Source organism: Trematomus bernacchii, unplaced genomic scaffold (genome assembly GCF_902827165.1).
Source record: "Trematomus bernacchii unplaced genomic scaffold, fTreBer1.1, whole genome shotgun sequence".
Classification (NCBI taxonomy): Eukaryota; Metazoa; Chordata; class Actinopteri; order Perciformes; family Nototheniidae; genus Trematomus; species Trematomus bernacchii.
This window is the reverse complement of record NW_022987838.1, coordinates 41,464-68,398: the sequence shown is the minus strand read 5'-3', so window position 1 is coordinate 68,398 and position 26,935 is coordinate 41,464. Positions and strand designations below refer to the sequence as shown.

At 45.3% G+C, this 26,935-nt stretch overlaps 1 protein-coding gene across 1 annotated transcript; it reads left to right on the top strand.

The window, feature by feature from the left end:
- Positions 1-661: 661 nt before the first annotated feature.
- Positions 662-24,346, top strand: ccdc103 (coiled-coil domain containing 103). Its single transcript, XM_034152770.1, has 3 exons — positions 662-784; positions 23,777-23,925; positions 24,110-24,346. The coding sequence occupies exons 2-3, from the start codon at positions 23,780-23,782 to the stop codon at positions 24,210-24,212; spliced, it is 249 nt and encodes an 82-aa protein (XP_034008661.1). The 5' UTR covers positions 662-784; positions 23,777-23,779; the 3' UTR covers positions 24,213-24,346.
- Positions 24,347-26,935: the final 2,589 nt, after the last annotated feature.

The following is a 26,935-nucleotide window of genomic DNA, read 5'->3' as shown; positions in this document are numbered from 1 at the left end:
GCTTTAGGCCTGCAATGCTTTAACAAAAATGTTGGTGTTGTTTCAGTTTTGAGTGAATATGGATGTTAAATTCACAAATGAGTGAATAATCTTAGAACAGGATCTTGAGCCATGATGTTTTTAAAGTACAGAAACATTCAGAATGCATGACGATTCCTTCAAAGGTTTTGTAATAGACCCCTAGTACTTTTCATTTATAAAGTAATAATAATACATGTGAATGATTGAGCTCATTAGTGGCCCTCCTAATTTGGTCCTTAATGACCCCATGATGTGATTATGTATATCTTAAAACCTCTAACAACTATATTTAGATGTTCACAAATATCTACATTTATGTATAAATACATGTGTAGCAGTTAGACAAACATAATTAATAGATTATCTCATTAATACCTATTTTATATATTAAAAAAAGTTTACTGAACCACCGTTTGTTGACAAAATGATTTGGGTTGAAAGTTATACTGTTGTGTCTCAAACGGATAGACTAGGTTATTCATTTATTTGCCTAATAGTTGCTTAAAATGCTACAATAACATTTTGCAATTCGTTTTTAATCTGCCATGTACGATCTCTCAGCCACCGTAGTGTCGTGTCAGGTGGGCGTGTCGTGTAGGGGGCGTGTCGTGTAGTGTCGTGTACTTGTCGCGGCCGCAGCTGGACCTTTCTCGTTTCCCGTTTCCCCCGCGGTCACTGCAGTGCGCTTGCGCGGCAGCACGTCGTCATGGAGACGGTTTGTTGTTGTTTCTGAAAACCTCGGAGGAGAAAAGAGCTGCTTCCGGTAAGACTTTAAAATACAACACATATAACTTAAAATACATCTTAATATATAAGTCTATGATAAATATACATCTATAATAAATATACTTATATAAAGTTTAACCCTCTCACTGCTGATTTAGTTATTAATATGTTTATTAAATGATTCAGTTCAATGTTATTAAAGCTGTCATGATGTTGGTCATTCAGATCGGTGTTAAAGGATTACACCTAGTTTAGTGTTGCAGTGGGTTAGGGTTGTTTATGTAAGGGATAATGTGCAGCGACGCGGTCATTATGGGTAAAAGAACACCGACAGGCAGATCAGGAGCCCGACGCGGAGCGGAGGGATCTAGATCGGCATGAAGGTGTTCTTTTACCCATAATGACCAAGTCGCTGCACATTATCCCGCTTATTACATGGCCACATTCTCAACAAAGTAACGATATGACTCCCAATATTAATTGAAATGCTTTTATTGTTTTAGAAAATGTTTTTAATGATTAAAAACATAGTTGTAACTGATTTAAAATGACATTCATCCGCTACGAAAAATAGTCCGTTGTTGATGTTTGAACTAGGCTGTTGCAACGGCAGGAACTGCTTCGATAGCAACTAACTCTGTGCATGTTAGCATTTGAGCCTTAGCTGTAATTAACATTAACCTGAACGTTTCCATTAATAGTACAATGTGACATGGTGAATGGGAAATCTTTAGGGATATTGAGATCAACGTTTCTGTCCTCGATCCTCTCTTCTTGCGGGGGTTTCGCAGATGACACATCTGAAAACAATATTGCCACAGTTGTATCGCTACCGCTAATGTGTGTGTAAGGACAGACAACATGGAAAGGCACTGACCCGATGTGGTGCTCTTGTCTTGTCAGTTCGAAAAGCAAACTGCATGCAGTTTGCTTTTCAGCCAAACTGTATACAGTTCAATCGACCGGACTTCTTTCTGCAGATTTGAGCGTCCTTAACAACGGTCATAAATCCTTGACAGCGGTCTGTCTGTTCTGGATTAACAACGTGTCACGTGTTCTGAATTGACCAATCAGAATCGAGTATTCAACTAAACCATGTAATAATGCTGTTTATTACATGGTTTAGTTGAATACTCGTACACCTTCATGCCGATCTAGATCCCTCCGCTTCGCGTCGGGCTCCTGATCTGCCTGTCGGTGTTCTTTTACCCATAATGACCGCGTCGCTGCACATTATCCCTTACTTAGTGATACATGCTTGTTGTTGTTTACTGTTGTTTTAGTGTAAATGTTGTTCAGGGTTGCCAACTTTGGGTACCTGGCTGGAGTGAGATTTTGATATCATGGGTTTAATTACACATATGCGCACTAAATGACTGCTATCGTGTCAGTAGCGGGACCTTAGCATATATATAGGATATATATACAATATATACAAATACACAATAATGGACACAGACTATAAAGGGCACAAAGTTTCATTCACTAATGAAAGTCAAACATGTTTGTTTCCACTGTTTTATTGTGTGCCTGTCGCGATAAGCAAATAATTGTCTTATCGCACGATAAATAAAAATGAACTCGATAAATGTCCATTGACATGAGGATGTGACTAGCAGTTTGAAAGGATGTACTTGAATTATTATTATATATTATCATTATGTCAGTGGTCTAAAATGGTCATACAACGGTGCCGACAATATTATCGTTTATCGCAATAATTTCCGTGAAAATGTATCCAACAAAATTAATTATCGTGAGAGGCCTATACATGAAACACACACACACACACATCTACAGACTTACTCCAAACTGCCAAATATATTAATTAACACACTCTCACTCTCATATACTCTTTGACTTGATGTCGGCCTAGTAGAACAATAAGCAGCAGACTGGATCTCAGATCTGCGCATGCGCCATACGGGTCGGGGATTGACCAACCGGCTCCCACTGCTCTGCTGTCTGTTAACGTTGTTAAGAGTGGTGGGGGCGGGGAGGGAGCGGATCGACAGCTTGAGCAGCTGTCAACTCAACATTGTAAATAACCAACCAAGAACGATCGCTGGTTCATCTTGTTTGTGGCGTGAGAATAGTTTGGGCAGCGTGAGAGCGTGAGATTGAGAGAGAAAGCGTGTGTCACACGCCAGATGCGTGAGAGTTGGCAACCCTGTGTTGTTTAGTGTTGTTTAGTGAAACATGATTGTTGTTGTTTACTGTTGTTTTAGTGTAAATGTTAAGTGTTGTTTAGTGATAAATGCTTGTTGTTTAATGTTTGTTAAAGAGATGTCTGCTATTTCTGAATTCATCTTAATTATTCACATTTGTTCCTCTAAAATAAGAAAGTATGAAAAATGTTTAACGTCACTTTGTACCTGTGTGACATCACTGTGTACCTGTGTGACATCACTGTGTACCTGTGTGACATCACTGTGTACCTGTGTGACATCACTGTGTACCTGTGTGACATCACTGTGTACCTGTGTGACATCACTGTGTACCTCTGTGACATCACTGTGTACCTGTGTGACATCACGTTGTACCTGTGTGACATCACTGTGTACCTGTGTGACATCACTGTGTACCTGTGTGACATCACTGTGTACCTGTGTGACATCACTGTGTACCTGTGTGACATCACTGTGTACCTCTGTGACATCACTGTGTACCTGTGTGACATCACTGTGTACCTGTGTGACATCACTGTGTACCTGTGTGACATCACTGTGTACCTCTGTGACATCACTGTGTACCTGAGTGACATCACTGTGTACCTCTGTGACATCACGTGTACCTCTGTGACATCACTGTGTACCTGTGTGACATCACTGTGTACCTGTGTGACATCACTGTGTACCTGTGTGACATCACTGTGTACCTCTGTGACATCACTGTGTACCTGTGTGACATCACGTTGTACCTGTGTGACATCACTGTGTACCTGTGTGACATCACTGTGTACCTGTGTGACATCACTGTGTACCTGTGTGACATCACTGTGTACCTGTGTGACATCACTGTGTACCTCTGTGACATCACTGTGTACCTGTGTGACATCACTGTGTACTGTGTGACATCACTGTGTACCTGAGTGACATCACTGTGTACCTGTGTGACATCACTGTGTACCTGTGTGACATCACTGTGTACCTGTGTGACATCACTGTGTACCTCTGTGACATCACTGTGTACCTGTGTGACATCACTGTGTACCTGTGTGACATCACTGTGTACCTGAGTGACATCACTGTGTACCTGTGTGACATCACTGTGTACCTCTGTGACATCACTGTGTACCTCTGTGACATCACTGTGTACCTGTGTGACATCACTGTGTACCTCTGTGACATCACTGTGTACCTGAGTGACATCACTGTGTACCTGTGTGACATCACTGTGTACCTGAGTGACATCACTGTGTACCTCTGTGACATCACTGTGTACCTGAGTGACATCACTGTGTACCTCTGTGACATCACTGTGTACCTGTGTGACATCACTGTGTACCTGAGTGACATCACTGTGTACCTCTGTGACATCACTTTGTACCTGTGTGACATCACTGTGTACCTCTGTGACATCACTTTGTACCTGAGTGACATCACTGTGTACCTCTGTGACATCACTGTGTACCTCTGTGACATCACTTTGTACCTGTGTGACATCACTGTGTACCTGTGTGACATCAGTGTGTACCTGAGTGACATCACTGTGTACCTCTGTGACATCACTGTGTACCTCTGTGACATCACTGTGTACCTCTGTGACATCACTTTGTACCTGTGTGACATCACTGTGTACCTGTGTGACATCACTGTGTACCTGAGTGACATCACTGTGTACCTCTGTGACATCACTGTGTACCTGTGTGACATCACTGTGTACCTGTGTGACATCACTGTGTACCTGAGTGACATCACTGTGTACCTCTGTGACATCACTGTGTACCTGAGTGACATCACTGTGTACCTGAGTGACATCACTGTGTACCTCTGTGACATCACTGTGTACCTCTGTGACATCACTGTGTACCTGAGTGACATCACTGTGTACCTGAGTGACATCACTGTGTACCTCTGTGACATAACTTTGTACCTGTGTGACATCACTGTGTACCTCTGTGACATCACTGTGTACCTCTGTGACATCACTGTGTACCTCTGTGACATCACTGGTGTACCTCTGTGACATCACTGTGTACCTGAGTGACATCACTGTGTACCTGAGTGACATCACTGTGTACCTGTGTGACATCACTGTGTACCTCTGTGACATCACTGTGTACCTGAGTGACATCACTGTGTACCTCTGTGACATCACTGTGTACCTCTGTGACATCACTGTGTACCTGAGTGACATCACTGTGTACCTGAGTGACATCACTGTGTACCTCTGTGACATCAGTGTGTACCTCTGTGACATCACTGTGTACCTATGTGACATCACTGTGTACCTCTGTGACATCACTGTGTACCTGAGTGACATCACTGTGTACCTCTGTGACATCACTGTGTACCTCTGTGACATCACTGTGTACCTGTGTAACATCACTGTGTACCTCTGTGACATCACTGTGTACCTGAGTGACTGTGTACCTGTGTGACATCACTGTGTACCTCTGTGACATCACTTTGTACCTCTGTGACATCACTGTGTACCTCTGTGACATCACTGTGTACCTGAGTGACATCACTGTGTACCTGAGTGACATCACTGTGTACCTGTGTGACATCACTGTGTACCTCTGTGACATCACTTTGTACCTCTGTGACATCACTGTGTACCTGAGTGACATCACTGTGTACCTGAGTGACATCACTGTGTACCTCTGTGACATCACTGTGTACCTGAGTGACATCACTGTGTACCTGAGTGACATCACTGTGTACCTCTGTGACATCACTGTGTACCTGTGTGACATCACTTTGTACCTGAGTGACATCACTGTGTACCTCTGTGACATCACTTTGTACCTCTGTGACATCACTGTGTACCTGAGTGACATCACTGTGTACCTGAGTGACATCACTGTGTACCTCTGTGACATCACTGTGTACCTCTGTGACATCACTGTGTACCTGAGTGACATCACTGTCTACCTGTGTGACATCACTGTGTACCTGTGTGACATCAGTGTGTACCTCTGTGACATCACTGTGTACCTCTGTGACATCACTGTGTACCTGTGTGACATCACTGTGTACCTCTGTGACATCACTGTGTACCTGTGTGACATCACTGTGTACCTGAGTGACATCACTGTGTACCTCTGTGACATCACTTTGTACCTGTGTGACATCACTGTGTACCTCTGTGACATCACTGTGTACCTCTGTGACATCACTGTGTACCTGAGTGACATCAGTGTGTACCTGAGTGACATCAGTGTGTACCTGAGTGACATCACTTTGTACAGTGTGACATCACTGTGTACCTCTGTGACATCACTTTGTACCTCTGTGACATCACTGTGTACCTGAGTGACATCAGTGTGTACCTGAGTGACATCACTTTGTACAGTGTGACATCACTGTGTACCTGTGTGACATCACTGTGTACCTGTGTGACATCACTGTGTACCTCTGTGACATCACTTTGTACCTGTGTGACATCACTGTGTACCTCTGTGACATCACTGTGTACCTGAGTGACATCACTGTGTACCTCTGTGACATCACTGTGTACCTGAGTGACATCACTGTGTACCTCTGTGACATCACTGTGTACCTCTGTGACATCACTGTGTACCTGTGTGACATCACTGTGTACCTGTGTGACATCACTGTGTACCTGTGTGACATCACTGTGTACCTCTGTGACATCACTGTGTACCTGTGTACCTCTGTGACATCACTGTGTACCTGTGTGACATCACTGTGTACCTGTGTGACATCACTGTGTACCTCTGTGACATCACTGTGTACCTGTGTGACATCACTGTGTACCTGTGTGACATCACTGTGTACCTCTGTGACATCACTGTGTACCTGAGTGACATCACTGTGTACCTGTGTGACATCACTGTGTACCTCTGTGACATCACTGTGTACCTGAGTGACATCACTTTGTACCTCTGTGACATCACTGTGTACCTGTGTGACATCACTGTGTACCTCTGTGACATCACTGTGTACCTCTGTGACATCACTGTGTACCTCTGTGACATCACTGTGTACCTCTGTGACATCACTGTGTACCTGTGTGACATCACTGTGTACCTCTGTGACATCACTGTGTACCTGAGTGACTGTGTACCTGTGTGACATCACTGTGTACCTCTGTGACATCACTGTGTACCTCTGTGACATCACTTTGTACCTCTGTGACATCACTGTGTACCTCTGTGACATCACTGTGTACCTGAGTGACATCACTGTGTACCTGAGTGACATCACTGTGTACCTGTGTGACATCACTGTGTACCTCTGTGACATCACTTTGTACCTGTGTGACATCACTGTGTACCTCTGTGACATCACTTTGTACCTCTGTGACATCACTGTGTACCTGAGTGACATCACTGTGTACCTGAGTGACATCACTGTGTACCTCTGTGACATCACTGTGTACCTCTGTGACATCACTGTGTACCTCTGTGACATCACTGTGTACCTGAGTGACATCACTGTGTACCTCTGTGACATCACTTTGTACCTGAGTGACATCACTGTGTACCTGTGTGACATCACTGTGTACCTGTGTGACATCAGTGTGTACCTCTGTGACATCACTGTGTACCTCTGTGACATCACTGTGTACCTGTGTGACATCACTGTGTACCTCTGTGACATCACTGTGTACCTGAGTGACTGTGTACCTGTGTGACATCACTGTGTACCTCTGTGATATCACTGTGTACCTGAGTGACTGTGTACCTGTGTGACATCACTGTGTACCTCTGTGATATCACTGTGTACCTGAGTGACATCAGTGTGTACCTGTGTGACATCAGTGTGTACCTGAGTGACATCACTTTGTACAATGTGACATCACTGTGTACCTCTGTGTCATCACTTTGTACCTCTGTGACATCACTGTGTACCTGAGTGACATCACTGTGTACCTGTGTGACATCAGTGTGTACCTGTGTGACATCAGTGTGTACCTGAGTGACATCACTTTGTACAGTGTGACATCACTGTGTACCTCTGTGACATCACTTTGTACCTCTGTGACATCACTGTGTACCTGAGTGACATCAGTGTGTACCTGAGTGACATCACTTTGTACAGTGTGACATCACTGTGTACCTGTGTGACATCACTGTCTACCTGTGTGACATCACTGTGTACCTCTGTGACATCACTTTGTACCTGTGTGACATCACTGTGTACCTCTGTGACATCACTGTGTACCTGAGTGACATCACTGTGTACCTCTGTGACATCACTGTGTACCTGAGTGACATCACTGTGTACCTCTGTGACATCACTGTGTACCTCTGTGACATCACTGTGTACCTGTGTGACATCACTGTGTACCTGTGTGACATCACTGTGTACCTGTGTGACATCACTGTGTACCTCTGTGACATCACTGTGTACCTGTGTACCTCTGTGACATCACTGTGTACCTGTGTGACATCACTGTGTACCTGTGTGACATCACTGTGTACCTCTGTGACATCACTGTGTACCTGAGTGACATCACTGTGTACCTCTGTGACATCACTGTGTACCTGTGTGACATCACTGTGTACCTGAGTGACATCACTTTGTACCTCTGTGACATCACTGTGTACCTGTGTGACATCACTGTGTACCTCTGTGACATCACTGTGTACCTCTGTGACATCACTGTGTACCTGAGTGACATCACTGTGTACCTCTGTGACATCACTGTGTACCTCTGTGACATCACTGTGTACCTGTGTGACATCACTGTGTACCTCTGTGACATCACTGTGTACCTGAGTGACTGTGTACCTGTGTGACATCACTGTGTACCTCTGTGACATCACTGTGTACCTCTGTGACATCACTGTGTACCTCTGTGACATCACTGTGTACCTCTGTGACATCACTGTGTACCTGAGTGACATCACTGTGTACCTGAGTGACATCACTGTGTACCTGTGTGACATCACTGTGTACCTCTGTGACATCACTTTGTACCTGTGTGACATCACTGTGTACCTCTGTGACATCACTTTGTACCTCTGTGACATCACTGTTTACCTGAGTGACATCACTGTGTACCTGAGTGACATCACTGTGTACCTCTGTGACATCACTGTGTACCTCTGTGACATCACTGTGTACCTCTGTGACATCACTGTGTACCTGAGTGACATCACTGTGTACCTCTGTGACATCACTTTGTACCTGAGTGACATCACTGTGTACCTGTGTGACATCACTGTGTACCTGTGTGACATCAGTGTGTACCTCTGTGACATCACTGTGTACCTCTGTGACATCACTGTGTACCTGTGTGACATCACTGTGTACCTCTGTGACATCACTGTGTACCTGAGTGACTGTGTACCTGTGTGACATCACTGTGTACCTCTGTGATATCACTGTGTACCTGAGTGACATCAGTGTGTACCTGTGTGACATCAGTGTGTACCTGAGTGACATCACTTTGTACAATGTGACATCACTGTGTACCTCTGTGACATCACTTTGTACCTCTGTGACATCACTGTGTACCTGAGTGACATCACTGTGTACCTGTGTGACATCAGTGTGTACCTGAGTGACATCACTTTGTACAGTGTGACATCACTGTGTACCTATGTGACATCACTGTGTACCTCTGTGACATCACTTTGTACCTCTGTGACATCACTGTGTACCTGTGTGACATCACTGTGTACCTCTGTGACATCACTGTGTACCTGTGTGACATCACTGTGTACCTCTGTGACATCACTGTGTACCTGAGTGACATCACTGTGTACCTCTGTGACATCACTGTGTACCTGAGTGACTGTGTACCTGTGTGACATCACTGTGTACCTCTGTGACATCACTGTGTACCTCTGTGACATCACTTTGTACCTCTGTGACATCACTGTGTACCTCTGTGACATCACTGTGTACCTGTGTGACATCACTGTGTACCTGTGTGACATCACTGTGTACCTCTGTGACATCACTGTGTACCTGTGTGACATCACTGTGTACCTGTGTGACATCACTGTGTACCTGTGTGACATCACTGTGTACCTCTGTGACATCACTGTGTACCTGTGTGACATCACGTTGTACCTGTGTGACATCACTGTGTACCTGTGTGACATCACTGTGTACCTGTGTGACATCACTGTGTACCTGTGTGACATCACTGTGTACCTGTGTGACATCACTGTGTACCTCTGTGACATCACTGTGTACCTGTGTGACATCACTGTGTACCTGTGTGACATCACTGTGTACCTGTGTGACATCACTGTGTACCTCTGTGACATCACTGTGTACCTGAGTGACATCACTGTGTACCTCTGTGACATCACTGTGTACCTCTGTGACATCACTGTGTACCTGTGTGACATCACTGTGTACCTGTGTGACATCACTGTGTACCTGTGTGACATCACTGTGTACCTCTGTGACATCACTGTGTACCTGTGTGACATCACGTTGTACCTGTGTGACATCACTGTGTACCTGTGTGACATCACTGTGTACCTGTGTGACATCACTGTGTACCTGTGTGACATCACTGTGTACCTGTGTGACATCACTGTGTACCTCTGTGACATCACTGTGTACCTGTGTGACATCACTGTGTACCTGTGTGACATCACTGTGTACCTGAGTGACATCACTGTGTACCTGTGTGACATCACTGTGTACCTGTGTGACATCACTGTGTACCTGTGTGACATCACTGTGTACCTCTGTGACATCACTGTGTACCTGTGTGACATCACTGTGTACCTGTGTGACATCACTGTGTACCTGAGTGACATCACTGTGTACCTGTGTGACATCACTGTGTACCTCTGTGACATCACTGTGTACCTCTGTGACATCACTGTGTACCTGTGTGACATCACTGTGTACCTCTGTGACATCACTGTGTACCTGAGTGACATCACTGTGTACCTGTGTGACATCACTGTTACCTGAGTGACATCACTGTGTACCTCTGTGACATCACTGTGTACCTGAGTGACATCACTGTGTACCTCTGTGACATCACTGTGTACCTGTGTGACATCACTGTGTACCTGAGTGACATCACTGTGTACCTCTGTGACATCACTTTGTACCTGTGTGACATCACTGTGTACCTCTGTGACATCACTTTGTACCTGAGTGACATCACTGTGTACCTCTGTGACATCACTGTGTACCTCTGTGACATCACTTTGTACCTGTGTGACATCACTGTGTACCTGTGTGACATCAGTGTGTACCTGAGTGACATCACTGTGTACCTCTGTGACATCACTGTGTACCTCTGTGACATCACTGTGTACCTCTGTGACATCACTTTGTACCTGTGTGACATCACTGTGTACCTGTGTGACATCACTGTGTACCTGAGTGACATCACTGTGTACCTCTGTGACATCACTGTGTACCTGTGTGACATCACTGTGTACCTGTGTGACATCACTGTGTACCTGAGTGACATCACTGTGTACCTCTGTGACATCACTGTGTACCTGAGTGACATCACTGTGTACCTGAGTGACATCACTGTGTACCTCTGTGACATCACTGTGTACCTCTGTGACATCACTGTGTACCTGAGTGACATCACTGTGTACCTGAGTGACATCACTGTGTACCTCTGTGACATAACTTTGTACCTGTGTGACATCACTGTGTACCTCTGTGACATCACTGTGTACCTCTGTGACATCACTGTGTACCTCTGTGACATCACTGTGTACCTCTGTGACATCACTGTGTACCTGAGTGACATCACTGTGTACCTGAGTGACATCACTGTGTACCTGTGTGACATCACTGTGTACCTCTGTGACATCACTGTGTACCTGAGTGACATCACTGTGTACCTCTGTGACATCACTGTGTACCTCTGTGACATCACTGTGTACCTGAGTGACATCACTGTGTACCTGAGTGACATCACTGTGTACCTCTGTGACATCAGTGTGTACCTCTGTGACATCACTGTGTACCTATGTGACATCACTGTGTACCTCTGTGACATCACTGTGTACCTGAGTGACATCACTGTGTACCTCTGTGACATCACTGTGTACCTCTGTGACATCACTGTGTACCTGTGTAACATCACTGTGTACCTCTGTGACATCACTGTGTACCTGAGTGACTGTGTACCTGTGTGACATCACTGTGTACCTCTGTGACATCACTTTGTACCTCTGTGACATCACTGTGTACCTCTGTGACATCACTGTGTACCTGAGTGACATCACTGTGTACCTGAGTGACATCACTGTGTACCTGTGTGACATCACTGTGTACCTCTGTGACATCACTTTGTACCTCTGTGACATCACTGTGTACCTGAGTGACATCACTGTGTACCTGAGTGACATCACTGTGTACCTCTGTGACATCACTGTGTACCTGAGTGACATCACTGTGTACCTGAGTGACATCACTGTGTACCTCTGTGACATCACTGTGTACCTGTGTGACATCACTTTGTACCTGAGTGACATCACTGTGTACCTCTGTGACATCACTTTGTACCTCTGTGACATCACTGTGTACCTGAGTGACATCACTGTGTACCTGAGTGACATCACTGTGTACCTCTGTGACATCACTGTGTACCTCTGTGACATCACTGTGTACCTCTGTGACATCACTGTGTACCTGAGTGACATCACTGTCTACCTGTGTGACATCACTGTGTACCTGAGTGACATCAGTGTGTACCTCTGTGACATCACTGTGTACCTCTGTGACATCACTGTGTACCTGTGTGACATCACTGTGTACCTCTGTGACATCACTGTGTACCTGTGTGACATCACTGTGTACCTGAGTGACATCACTGTGTACCTCTGTGACATCACTTTGTACCTGTGTGACATCACTGTGTACCTCTGTGACATCACTGTGTACCTCTGTGACATCACTGTGTACCTGAGTGACATCAGTGTGTACCTGTGTGACATCAGTGTGTACCTGAGTGACATCACTTTGTACAGTGTGACATCACTGTGTACCTCTGTGACATCACTTTGTACCTCTGTGACATCACTGTGTACCTGAGTGACATCAGTGTGTACCTGAGTGACATCACTTTGTACAGTGTGACATCACTGTGTACCTGTGTGACATCACTGTGTACCTGTGTGACATCACTGTGTACCTCTGTGACATCACTTTGTACCTGTGTGACATCACTGTGTACCTCTGTGACATCACTGTGTACCTGAGTGACATCACTGTGTACCTCTGTGACATCACTGTGTACCTGAGTGACATCACTGTGTACCTCTGTGACATCACTGTGTACCTCTGTGACATCACTGTGTACCTGTGTGACATCACTGTGTACCTGTGTGACATCACTGTGTACCTGTGTGACATCACTGTGTACCTCTGTGACATCACTGTGTACCTGTGTACCTCTGTGACATCACTGTGTACCTGTGTGACATCACTGTGTACCTGTGTGACATCACTGTGTACCTCTGTGACATCACTGTGTACCTGAGTGACATCACTGTGTACCTCTGTGACATCACTGTGTACCTGTGTGACATCACTGTGTACCTGAGTGACATCACTTTGTACCTCTGTGACATCACTGTGTACCTGTGTGACATCACTGTGTACCTCTGTGACATCACTGTGTACCTCTGTGACATCACTGTGTACCTCTGTGACATCACTGTGTACCTCTGTGACATCACTGTGTACCTGTGTGACATCACTGTGTACCTCTGTGACATCACTGTGTACCTGAGTGACTGTGTACCTGTGTGACATCACTGTGTACCTCTGTGACATCACTGTGTACCTCTGTGACATCACTTTGTACCTCTGTGACATCACTGTGTACCTCTGTGACATCACTGTGTACCTGAGTGACATCACTGTGTACCTGAGTGACATCACTGTGTACCTGTGTGACATCACTGTGTACCTCTGTGACATCACTTTGTACCTGTGTGACATCACTGTGTACCTCTGTGACATCACTTTGTACCTCTGTGACATCACTGTGTACCTGAGTGACATCACTGTGTACCTGAGTGACATCACTGTGTACCTCTGTGACATCACTGTGTACCTCTGTGACATCACTGTGTACCTCTGTGACATCACTGTGTACCTGAGTGACATCACTGTGTACCTCTGTGACATCACTTTGTACCTGAGTGACATCACTGTGTACCTGTGTGACATCACTGTGTACCTGTGTGACATCAGTGTGTACCTCTGTGACATCACTGTGTACCTCTGTGACATCACTGTGTACCTGTGTGACATCACTGTGTACCTCTGTGACATCACTGTGTACCTGAGTGACTGTGTACCTGTGTGACATCACTGTGTACCTCTGTGATATCACTGTGTACCTGAGTGACTGTGTACCTGTGTGACATCACTGTGTACCTCTGTGATATCACTGTGTACCTGAGTGACATCAGTGTGTACCTGTGTGACATCAGTGTGTACCTGAGTGACATCACTTTGTACAATGTGACATCACTGTGTACCTCTGTGTCATCACTTTGTACCTCTGTGACATCACTGTGTACCTGAGTGACATCACTGTGTACCTGTGTGACATCAGTGTGTACCTGTGTGACATCAGTGTGTACCTGAGTGACATCACTTTGTACAGTGTGACATCACTGTGTACCTCTGTGACATCACTTTGTACCTCTGTGACATCACTGTGTACCTGAGTGACATCAGTGTGTACCTGAGTGACATCACTTTGTACAGTGTGACATCACTGTGTACCTGTGTGACATCACTGTCTACCTGTGTGACATCACTGTGTACCTCTGTGACATCACTTTGTACCTGTGTGACATCACTGTGTACCTCTGTGACATCACTGTGTACCTGAGTGACATCACTGTGTACCTCTGTGACATCACTGTGTACCTGAGTGACATCACTGTGTACCTCTGTGACATCACTGTGTACCTCTGTGACATCACTGTGTACCTGTGTGACATCACTGTGTACCTGTGTGACATCACTGTGTACCTGTGTGACATCACTGTGTACCTCTGTGACATCACTGTGTACCTGTGTACCTCTGTGACATCACTGTGTACCTGTGTGACATCACTGTGTACCTGTGTGACATCACTGTGTACCTCTGTGACATCACTGTGTACCTGAGTGACATCACTGTGTACCTCTGTGACATCACTGTGTACCTGTGTGACATCACTGTGTACCTGAGTGACATCACTTTGTACCTCTGTGACATCACTGTGTACCTGTGTGACATCACTGTGTACCTCTGTGACATCACTGTGTACCTCTGTGACATCACTGTGTACCTGAGTGACATCACTGTGTACCTCTGTGACATCACTGTGTACCTCTGTGACATCACTGTGTACCTGTGTGACATCACTGTGTACCTCTGTGACATCACTGTGTACCTGAGTGACTGTGTACCTGTGTGACATCACTGTGTACCTCTGTGACATCACTGTGTACCTCTGTGACATCACTTTGTACCTCTGTGACATCACTGTGTACCTCTGTGACATCACTGTGTACCTGAGTGACATCACTGTGTACCTGAGTGACATCACTGTGTACCTGTGTGACATCACTGTGTACCTCTGTGACATCACTTTGTACCTGTGTGACATCACTGTGTACCTCTGTGACATCACTTTGTACCTCTGTGACATCACTGTTTACCTGAGTGACATCACTGTGTACCTGAGTGACATCACTGTGTACCTCTGTGACATCACTGTGTACCTCTGTGACATCACTGTGTACCTCTGTGACATCACTGTGTACCTGAGTGACATCACTGTGTACCTCTGTGACATCACTTTGTACCTGAGTGACATCACTGTGTACCTGTGTGACATCACTGTGTACCTGTGTGACATCAGTGTGTACCTCTGTGACATCACTGTGTACCTCTGTGACATCACTGTGTACCTGTGTGACATCACTGTGTACCTCTGTGACATCACTGTGTACCTGAGTGACTGTGTACCTGTGTGACATCACTGTGTACCTCTGTGATATCACTGTGTACCTGAGTGACATCAGTGTGTACCTGTGTGACATCAGTGTGTACCTGAGTGACATCACTTTGTACAATGTGACATCACTGTGTACCTCTGTGACATCACTTTGTACCTCTGTGACATCACTGTGTACCTGAGTGACATCACTGTGTACCTGTGTGACATCAGTGTGTACCTGAGTGACATCACTTTGTACAGTGTGACATCACTGTGTACCTATGTGACATCACTGTGTACCTCTGTGACATCACTTTGTACCTCTGTGACATCACTGTGTACCTGTGTGACATCACTGTGTACCTCTGTGACATCACTGTGTACCTGTGTGACATCACTGTGTACCTCTGTGACATCACTGTGTACCTGAGTGACATCACTGTGTACCTCTGTGACATCACTGTGTACCTGAGTGACTGTGTACCTGTGTGACATCACTGTGTACCTCTGTGACATCACTGTGTACCTCTGTGACATCACTTTGTACCTCTGTGACATCACTGTGTACCTCTGTGACATCACTGTGTACCTGAGTGACATCACTGTGTACCTGAGTGACATCACTGTGTACCTGTGTGACATCACTGTGTACCTCTGTGACATCACTTTGTACCTGTGTGACATCACTGTGTACCTCTGTGACATCACTTTGTACCTCTGTGACATCACTGTGTACCTGAGTGACATCACTGTGTACCTGAGTGACATCACTGTGTACCTCTGTGACATCACTGTGTACCTCTGTGACATCACTGTGTACCTCTGTGACATCACTGTGTACCTGAGTGACATCACTGTGTACCTCTGTGACATCACTTTGTACCTGAGTGACATCACTGTGTACCTGTGTGACATCACTGTGTACCTGTGTGACATCAGTGTGTACCTCTGTGACATCACTGTGTACCTCTGTGACATCACTGTGTACCTGTGTGACATCACTGTGTACCTCTGTGACATCACTGTGTACCTGAGTGACTGTGTACCTGTGTGACATCACTGTGTACCTCTGTGATATCACTGTGTACCTGAGTGACATCAGTGTGTACCTGTGTGACATCAGTGTGTACCTGAGTGACATCACTTTGTACAATGTGACATCACTGTGTACCTCTGTGTCATCACTTTGTACCTCTGTGACATCACTGTGTACCTGAGTGACATCACTGTGTACCTGTGTGACATCAGTGTGTACCTGAGTGACATCACTTTGTACAGTGTGACATCACTGTGTACCTGTGTGACATCACTGTGTACCTCTGTGACATCACTTTGTACCTCTGTGACATCACTGTGTACCTGTGTGACATCACTGTGTACCTCTGTGACATCACTGTGTACCTGTGTGACATCACTGTGTACCTCTGTGACATCACTGTGTACCTGAGTGACATCACTGTGTACCTCTGTGACATCACTGTGTACCTGAGTGACATCAGTGTGTACCTGTGTGACATCAGTGTGTACCTGAGTGACATCACTTTGTACAGTGTGACATCACTGTGTACCTCTGTGACATCACTTTGTACCTCTGTGACATCACTGTGTACCTGAGTGACATCAGTGTGTACCTGAGTGACATCACTTTGTACAGTGTGACATCACTGTGTACCTGTGTGACATCACTGTGTACCTGTGTGACATCACTGTGTACCTCTGTGACATCACTTTGTACCTGTGTGACATCACTGTGTACCTCTGTGACATCACTGTGTACCTGAGTGACATCACTGTGTACCTCTGTGACATCACTGTGTACCTGAGTGACATCACTGTGTACCTCTGTGACATCACTGTGTACCTCTGTGACATCACTGTGTACCTGTGTGACATCACTGTGTACCTGTGTGACATCACTGTGTACCTGTGTGACATCACTGTGTACCTCTGTGACATCACTGTGTACCTGTGTACCTCTGTGACATCACTGTGTACCTGTGTGACATCACTGTGTACCTGTGTGACATCACTGTGTACCTCTGTGACATCACTGTGTACCTGAGTGACATCACTGTGTACCTCTGTGACATCACTGTGTACCTGTGTGACATCACTGTGTACCTGAGTGACATCACTTTGTACCTCTGTGACATCACTGTGTACCTGTGTGACATCACTGTGTACCTCTGTGACATCACTGTGTACCTCTGTGACATCACTGTGTACCTGAGTGACATCACTGTGTACCTCTGTGACATCACTGTGTACCTCTGTGACATCACTGTGTACCTGTGTGACATCACTGTGTACCTCTGTGACATCACTGTGTACCTGAGTGACTGTGTACCTGTGTGACATCACTGTGTACCTCTGTGACATCACTGTGTACCTCTGTGACATCACTTTGTACCTCTGTGACATCACTGTGTACCTCTGTGACATCACTGTGTACCTGAGTGACATCACTGTGTACCTGAGTGACATCACTGTGTACCTGTGTGACATCACTGTGTACCTCTGTGACATCACTTTATACCTGTGTGACATCACTGTGTACCTCTGTGACATCACTTTGTACCTCTGTGACATCACTGTTTACCTGAGTGACATCACTGTGTACCTGAGTGACATCACTGTGTACCTCTGTGACATCACTGTGTACCTCTGTGACATCACTGTGTACCTCTGTGACATCACTGTGTACCTGAGTGACATCACTGTGTACCTCTGTGACATCACTTTGTACCTGAGTGACATCACTGTGTACCTGTGTGACATCACTGTGTACCTGTGTGACATCAGTGTGTACCTCTGTGACATCACTGTGTACCTCTGTGACATCACTGTGTACCTGTGTGACATCACTGTGTACCTCTGTGACATCACTGTGTACCTGAGTGACTGTGTACCTGTGTGACATCACTGTGTACCTCTGTGATATCACTGTGTACCTGAGTGACATCAGTGTGTACCTGTGTGACATCAGTGTGTACCTGAGTGACATCACTTTGTACAATGTGACATCACTGTGTACCTCTGTGACATCACTTTGTACCTCTGTGACATCACTGTGTACCTGAGTGACATCACTGTGTACCTGTGTGACATCAGTGTGTACCTGAGTGACATCACTTTGTACAGTGTGACATCACTGTGTACCTGTGTGACATCACTGTGTACCTCTGTGACATCACTTTGTACCTCTGTGACATCACTGTGTACCTGTGTGACATCACTGTGTACCTCTGTGACATCACTGTGTACCTGTGTGACATCACTGTGTACCTCTGTGACATCACTGTGTACCTGAGTGACATCACTGTGTACCTCTGTGACATCACTGTGTACCTGAGTGACATCACTGTGTACCTCTGTGACATCACTGTGTACCTGAGTGACATCACTGTGTACCTCTGTGACATCACTGTGTACCTGTGTGACATCATGACCTCTGTGACATCACTGTGTACCTCTGTGACATCACTGTGTACCTCTGTGACATCACTGTGTACCTCTGTGACATCACTGTGTACCTCTGTGACATCACTGTGTACCTCTGTGACATCACTTTGTACCTCTGTGACATCACTGTGTACCTGTGTGACATCACTGTGTACCTCTGTGACATCACTGTGTACCTGAGTGACATCACTTTGTACCTCTGTGACATCACTGTGTACCTGTGTGACATCACTGTGTACCTCTGTGACATCACTGTGTACCTGTGTGACATCACTGTGTACCTCTGTGACATCACTGTGTACCTGAGTGACATCACTGTGTACCTCTGTGACATCACTGTGTACCTGTGTGACATCAGTGTGTACCTGAGTGACATCACTTTGTACAGTGTGACATCACTGTGTACCTGTGTGACATCACTGTGTACCTCTGTGACATCACTTTGTACCTCTGTGACATCACTGTGTACCTGTGTGACATCACTGTGTACCTCTGTGACATCACTGTGTACCTGTGTGACATCACTGTGTACCTCTGTGACATCACTGTGTACCTGAGTGACATCACTGTGTACCTCTGTGACATCACTGTGTACCTGAGTGACATCACTGTGTACCTCTGTGACATCACTGTGTACCTGAGTGACATCACTGTGTACCTCTGTGACATCACTGTGTACCTGTGTGACATCACTGTGTACCTCTGTGACATCACTGTGTACCTCTGTGACATCACTGTGTACCTCTGTGACATCACTGTGTACCTCTGTGACATCACTGTGTACCTCTGTGACATCACTGTGTACCTCTGTGACATCACTTTGTACCTCTGTGACATCACTGTGTACCTGTGTGACATCACTGTGTACCTGTGTGACATCACTGTGTACCTGAGTGACATCACTTTGTACCTCTGTGACATCACTGTGTACCTGTGTGACATCACTGTGTACCTCTGTGACATCACTGTGTACCTGTGTGACATCACTGTGTACCTCTGTGACATCACTGTGTACCTGAGTGACATCACTGTGTACCTCTGTGACATCACTGTGTACCTGAGTGACATCACTGTGTACCTCTGTGACATCACTGTGTACCTGTGTGACATCACTGTGTACCTCTGTGACATCACTGTGTACCTGAGTGACATCACTGTGTACCTGAGTGACATCACTGTGTACCTCTGTGACATCACTGTGTACCTGTGTGACATCACTGTGTACCTGAGTGACATCACTGTGTACCTCTGTGACATCACTGTGTACCTGTGTGACATCACTGTGTACCTGTGTGACATCACTGTGTACCTGAGTGACATCACTGTGTACCTCTGTGACATCACTGTGTACCTGAGTGACATCACTGTGTACCTGAGTGACATCACTTTGTACCTGTGTGACATCACTGTGTACCTGAGTGACATCACTGTGTACCTGAGTGACATCACTTTGTACCTGTGTGACATCACTGTGTACCTGTGTGACATCACTGTGTACACATCACTGTGTACACATCACTGTGTACCTCTGTGACATCACTGTGTACCTGTGTGACATCACTGTGTACCTCTGTGACATCACTGTGTACCTCTGTGACATCACTGTGTACCTGTGTGACATCACTGTGTACCTGTGTGACATCACTGTGTACCTCTGTGACATCACTGTGTACCTGAGTGACATCACTGTGTACCTCTGTGACATCACTGTGTACCTGAGTGACATCACTGTGTACCTGAGTGACATCACTGTGTACCTGAGTGACATCACTGTGTACCTGAGTGACATCACTGTGTACCTCTGTGACATCACTGTGTACCTGAGTGACATCACTGTGTACCTCTGTGACATCACTGTGTACCTCTGTGACATCACTGTGTACCTGTGTGACATCACTGTGTACCTGTGTGACATCACTGTGTACCTCTGTGACATCACTGTGTACCTGAGTGACATCACTGTGTACCTCTGTGACATCACTGTGTACCTGTGTGACATCACTGTGTACCTCTGTGACATCACTGTGTACCTGTGTGACATCACTGTGTACCTCTGTGACATCACTGTGTACCTGTGTGACATCACTGTGTACCTGTGTGACATCACTTTGTACCTGTGTGACATCACTGTGTACCTGAGTGACATCACTGTGTACCTGTGTGACATCACTTTGTACCTGTGTGACATCACTGTGTACCTGTGTGACATCACTGTGTACCTCTGTGACATCACTGTGTACCTGTGTGACATCACTGTGTGCCTCTGTGACATCACTGTGTACCTGAGTGACATCACTTTGTACCTGAGTGACATCACTTTGTACCTGTGTGACATCACTTTGTACCTGTGTGACATCACTGTGTACCTGAGTGACATCACTTTGTACCTGTGTGACATCACTGTGTACCTGAGTGACATCACTTTGTACCTGTGTGACATCACTTTGTACCTGTGTGACATCACTGTGTACCTGTGTGACATCACTGTGTACCTCTGTGACATCACTGTGTACCTGTGTGACATCACTGTGTGCCTCTGTGACATCACTGTGTACACGTCACTGTGTACCTGATTGACTGTGTACCTGAGTGACATCACTGTGTACCTGAGTGACATCACTGTGTACCTGAGTGACATCACTGTGTACTGTGTGGAGGCATGTGGTTCAGTGGGTTGAGCGTTGGTGTTCGGATCAGGGGAGCACAGGTTCAAACCCCACTGCAGTCAGCATGTCGTTGTGTCCCTGAGACACTTCACCCCAAAGTACTCCTGTGGGGATTGTCCACAGTATTGAGTATGTTAGTCGCTTTGGATAAAAACGACTAACATGTGACATGTGATGTAATGTAACATGTGATGTAATGTGTAGTAGGGCTGAGCGATATATCGTGTCATGGCAAAACCGCGATATGCGCATGCGCGATATTCACATCGCAGGGATGTGCGATTTTATTAAAATGTTTTATTAATATTCTTTTTTTTTCTTTTTTTTTAGGACGTGATATTAAGCAGGTAAATGAACTCTAACACGACATGTTACAATTATTTTGCTGCTTGCTACAAAAGGAAAACTTGCGCAGCTCTCATGTCAGGGGTACTTGAGTGAGTGACATGCAGGCTCTGCGTGCACAGCAAACCACCAATCACAATCAGTCTTGATCAGATCACAGCAGGCCCTGCCCCCCTAGTTTGCAGAACATCAAAACACAGGTAAAAAATGAGCGAGGCCCAGGAGGACAATACCGGAGAGAATGAAGATTTACTTCCAAAAAGATAAGCAACATCTGGAAGTATTTTGGATCCAAAAAGGTTCTTCTCTTCTTCACAGATGAACCCCCTAAAGCAACATGCACTATCATGACATGACTTAAGGTATGATGAGTCAACCAGTTCAGATCCAGACGTCCGTGACTAAAATCCTTCATCCGGTTAAATATAGTTTAAAAAACCGCAATATATATCACAGGGGGGAAAAATATCGCAATGTCCGTTTTTTTCAATATCGTGCAGCCCTACTGTGTGACATCACTGTGTACCTGTGTGACATCACTGTGTACCTGAGTGACATCACTGTGTACCTCTGTGACATCACTTTGTACCTGTGTGACATCACTGTGTACCTGTGTGACATCACTGTGTACCTGAGTGACATCACTGTGTACCTGTGTGACATCACTGTGTACCTCTGTGACATCACTGTGTACCTCTGTGACATCACTTTGTACCTGTGTGACATCACTGTGTACCTCTGTGACATCACTGTGTACCTCTGTGACATCACTGTGTACCTGAGTGACATCACTGTGTACCTGTGTGACATCACTGTGTACCTGTGTGACATCACTGTGTACCTGTGTGACATCACTGTGTACCTGTGTGACATCACTGTGTACACATCACTGTGTACACATCACTGTGTACCTGTGTGACATCACTGTGTACCTGAGTGACATCACTGTGTATTTGAGTGACATCACTGTGTACCTCTGTGACATCACTGTGTACCTGAGTGACATCACTGTGTATTTGAGTGACATCACTGTGTACCTGAGTGACATCACTGTGTACCTGAGTGACATCACTGTGTACCTGAGTGACATCACTGTGTACCTGAGTGACATCACTGTGTATTTGAGTGACATCACTGTGTACCTGAGTGACATCACTGTGTACTGAGTGACTGTGTACCTGAGTGACTGTGTACCTGAGTGACATCACTGTGTACCTGAGTGACATCACTGTGTACCTGAGTGACATCACTGTGTACCTGAGTGACATCACTGTGTACTGAGTGACTGTGTACCTGAGTGACTGTGTACCTGAGTGACATCACTGTGTACCTGAGTGACATCACTGTGTACCTGAGTGACATCACTGTGTACCTGAGTGACATCACTGTGTACCTGAGTGACTGTGTACCTGAGTGACATCACTGTGTACCTGAGTGACATCACTGTGTACCTGTGTGACATCATCAGGTGATGGCGAGGTCAGAGCGTGATGTCATCGACTTCTCGGCGCTGCAGAGCGAGCTGCAGGCGGCGGTCGAGTCGGAGCGGAAACACGAGAGAGAAAACAACGCCAAGCTGAGAGCCGTCCGTCAGGGAGTCTGCTACAGCCAATTCAGGTGAGACACACCTGGAGACACCTGGAGACACCTGGAGACACATGGGAACATGGTCGCAACCTGCCCACCATCTGACTGTGTGTGTGTGTGTGTGTGTGTGTGTGTGTGTGTGTGTGTGTGTGTGTGTGTGTGTGTGTGTGTGTGTGTGTGTGTGTGTGTGTGTGTGTGTGTGTGTGTGTGACAGAGAGCTGGTCCTGTGTTCTCACCTGAAGCCTCTGGAGAGGAGTGGGAAGCTGGCAGCGCCACGGAAACAGCCCTGGAACCCTGTCGCCCCCGGCAACAGCTGATGACCTGTGTCCCTGGCAACAGCTGATGACCTGTCGTCCCCGGCAACCAGGATCAACTGGACTGTTTACTCTGTTGTTGTGAATGTTGGTGTACTTTATATAAATTAATAAAATCAATTTGATTTCAAACTCAATTGAATAATCCCTTCAGTGTCTCAACAGGTCTAAACACTAAAAGTTATTATTATTTCCAGATTCAGTCCCCATCACAACTAATATCTATTATTCCTCAAAATGAAACCCTTCAATCTTTTTTCTCATGAAGCCTCTGTTGATATAATGCACAGTTATTATAGCAGCTGATCGAGGTTCACACAGCACCTCGTATGAATGTGCTGCATTTTTGTGGCCCTTCATCTTTGTGGCCCTTCAGCTGAAATGCTCCTCTCGAGCTCTGTTCCTAAATATCTATAGACCACCCAAATACTGTGCAAGCTTTTTTGATGACTTCACTGAACTGCTGTCTATAGTGTGTATTGACTTTGACCGTCTAGTCATTGTTGGTGATTTTAACATCCATGTTGACAACCCCCAGGACAGAGGGGCTAAAGAACTGTGTTCTTGATAACTATGGACTGCCTCAGCATGTGGCGGAGCCCACGCACAATAAGGGGCACACTCTGGACTTAATTATCTCAAAGGGTCTGAATATCTCAAAGGTTGTGGTGACTGATGTTGCACTCTCTGATCATTCCTGTGTTTTCTTTGAGAGCTCTATTTCTGTTCACGCAAATGTTCAGAAAGAGGTAACCACAAAGCGATATTTAACTGAAAATACTAGGGAAATGTTTACTCAGAATTTCTCATCCACACTTGCCCCTGCTAACATCTCAGTAAATGAGCTAGTAGATCATTTTAATTCAAAAATTAAAATGTTATAGATACCATTGCTCCAACGAAGGTAAAGGAAGTGACTGGCAAGAAAATATCTCCATGGAGAAAGGCCATGACCGTGAGAACAGAAAAAAGAGAGTGTGGAAAAGCTGAACGTAGGTGGAGAAAAACAAATCTCCAGGTTCACTTTGAAATCTATAAAGAGAGACTTGGCCTTTATCATTTGGAATTGAAAAACGCACGACAGTCTTTCTTCTCTGACATCATTACCAAAAACAAAAACAACGCACGTGCCTTGTTTGCTACCGTCGACAGACTAACTAACCCCCCAGTGTCAGTAGCCTCTGAACTTCTATCCACCAGGGCATGCAATGATTTTGCCTCCTTCTTCACTGACAACATTCAGAACATCAGACAAGCAGTCAGTGCCTCTGCATCAGGTACAGCAAATGTGTTGTCCCTATGTCCACCTAATATCAATTCAAACACCATGACACAATTCCATCAGATTAATGGTAAAAACTTAGAGGACATTATTCAACTTCTGAAATCCTCCTCCTGCTGCCTTGATATTATTCCAACAGGATTTTTCAAAGATGTTTTTCCTTGCATGGCCTCAGATCTACTTCATATAGTAAACACATCTCTTCACTCAGGTGTTTTTCCAGAGGCCCTGAAAACTGCAGTCATTAAACCGCTCTTAAAAAAGAATAATCTAGATGCTTCAGTAATGAACAATTACAGGCCCATATCAAACCTGCCATTTCTAGGTAAAATCATTGAAAAAGTTGTATTTCAACAGTTGAGTAACTTCTTGCATTTAAATAACTGTTTGGATGTGTTCCAGTCAGGATTTCGTCCAAACCACAGCACTGAGACTGCTCTTGTAAAGGTCTTCAATGACATCCACTTAAACACAGACAGTGGCAGAACTTCAGTGTTAGTATTATTAGATCTCAGTGCTGCATTTGACACTGTTGACCACAACATATTACTAGACCTAAAGGAACACTGGGTGGGACTTTCGGAAACAGTTCTAAATTGGTTTGAGTCCTACTTAAAGGACAGAAACAACTTTGTTTCTAAAGGTAAATACACATCTGAGTTGACAAATATGACATGTGGGGTACCTCAAGGCTCCATCTTGGGGCCTCTTCTCTTTAACATCTACATGCTACCACTGGCTCAGATAATGAAAAACAACAAAATAAGTTACCATAGCTATGCGGATGACACACAAATTTACGTAACAATTTCACCAGGAGATTATGCTCCAATTCAAACACTGAGTAAGTGCATTGAACAAATCAATGACTGGATGTGTCAGAACTTTCTCCAATTAAACAAAGATAAAACTGAGGTAATGGTTTTTGGAGCCAAGGCAGAACGTATAAAAGTTAGCGCTGAGCTTCAGTCTGCAATGTTCAAAACAACAGATAAAGCCAGAAATCTAGGTGTAGTCATGGACTCTGACCTGAGTTTCAACAGTCACATTAAAACAGTTACTAAATCAGCCTACTATCACCTAAAGAACATATCTAGGATTAAAAGACTAATGTCACAGCAGGATCTGGAGAAACTTGTCCATGCTTTTATCTTCAGTAGACTCGACTACTGCAATGGTGTCTTTACAGGTCTCACTAAAACATCTATTAGAAAGCTGCAGCTGATTCAGAACGCTGCTGCTCGAGTCCTCACTAACACTAAGAGAGTGGATCAGTCCTGTTCTGAAGTCTTTACACTGGTTCCTCACTAACACTAAGAAAGAGGATCAGTCCAGTTCTGAAGTCTTTACACTGGTTCCTCACTGACACTAAGAGAGTGGATCAGTCCTGTTCTGAAGTCTTTACACTGGTTCCTCACTAACACTAAGAAAGAGGATCAGTCCA

Coding starts and splice junctions, on each gene's coding strand:
- ccdc103 (XM_034152770.1), top strand. CDS start 23,780: ATGGCGAGGTCAGAGCGTGATGTCATCGACTTCTCGGCGCTGCAGAGC. Junction 23,926..24,109: donor GTCTGCTACAGCCAATTCAG/GTGAGACACACC, acceptor TGTGTGTGACAG/AGAGCTGGTCCTGTGTTCTC.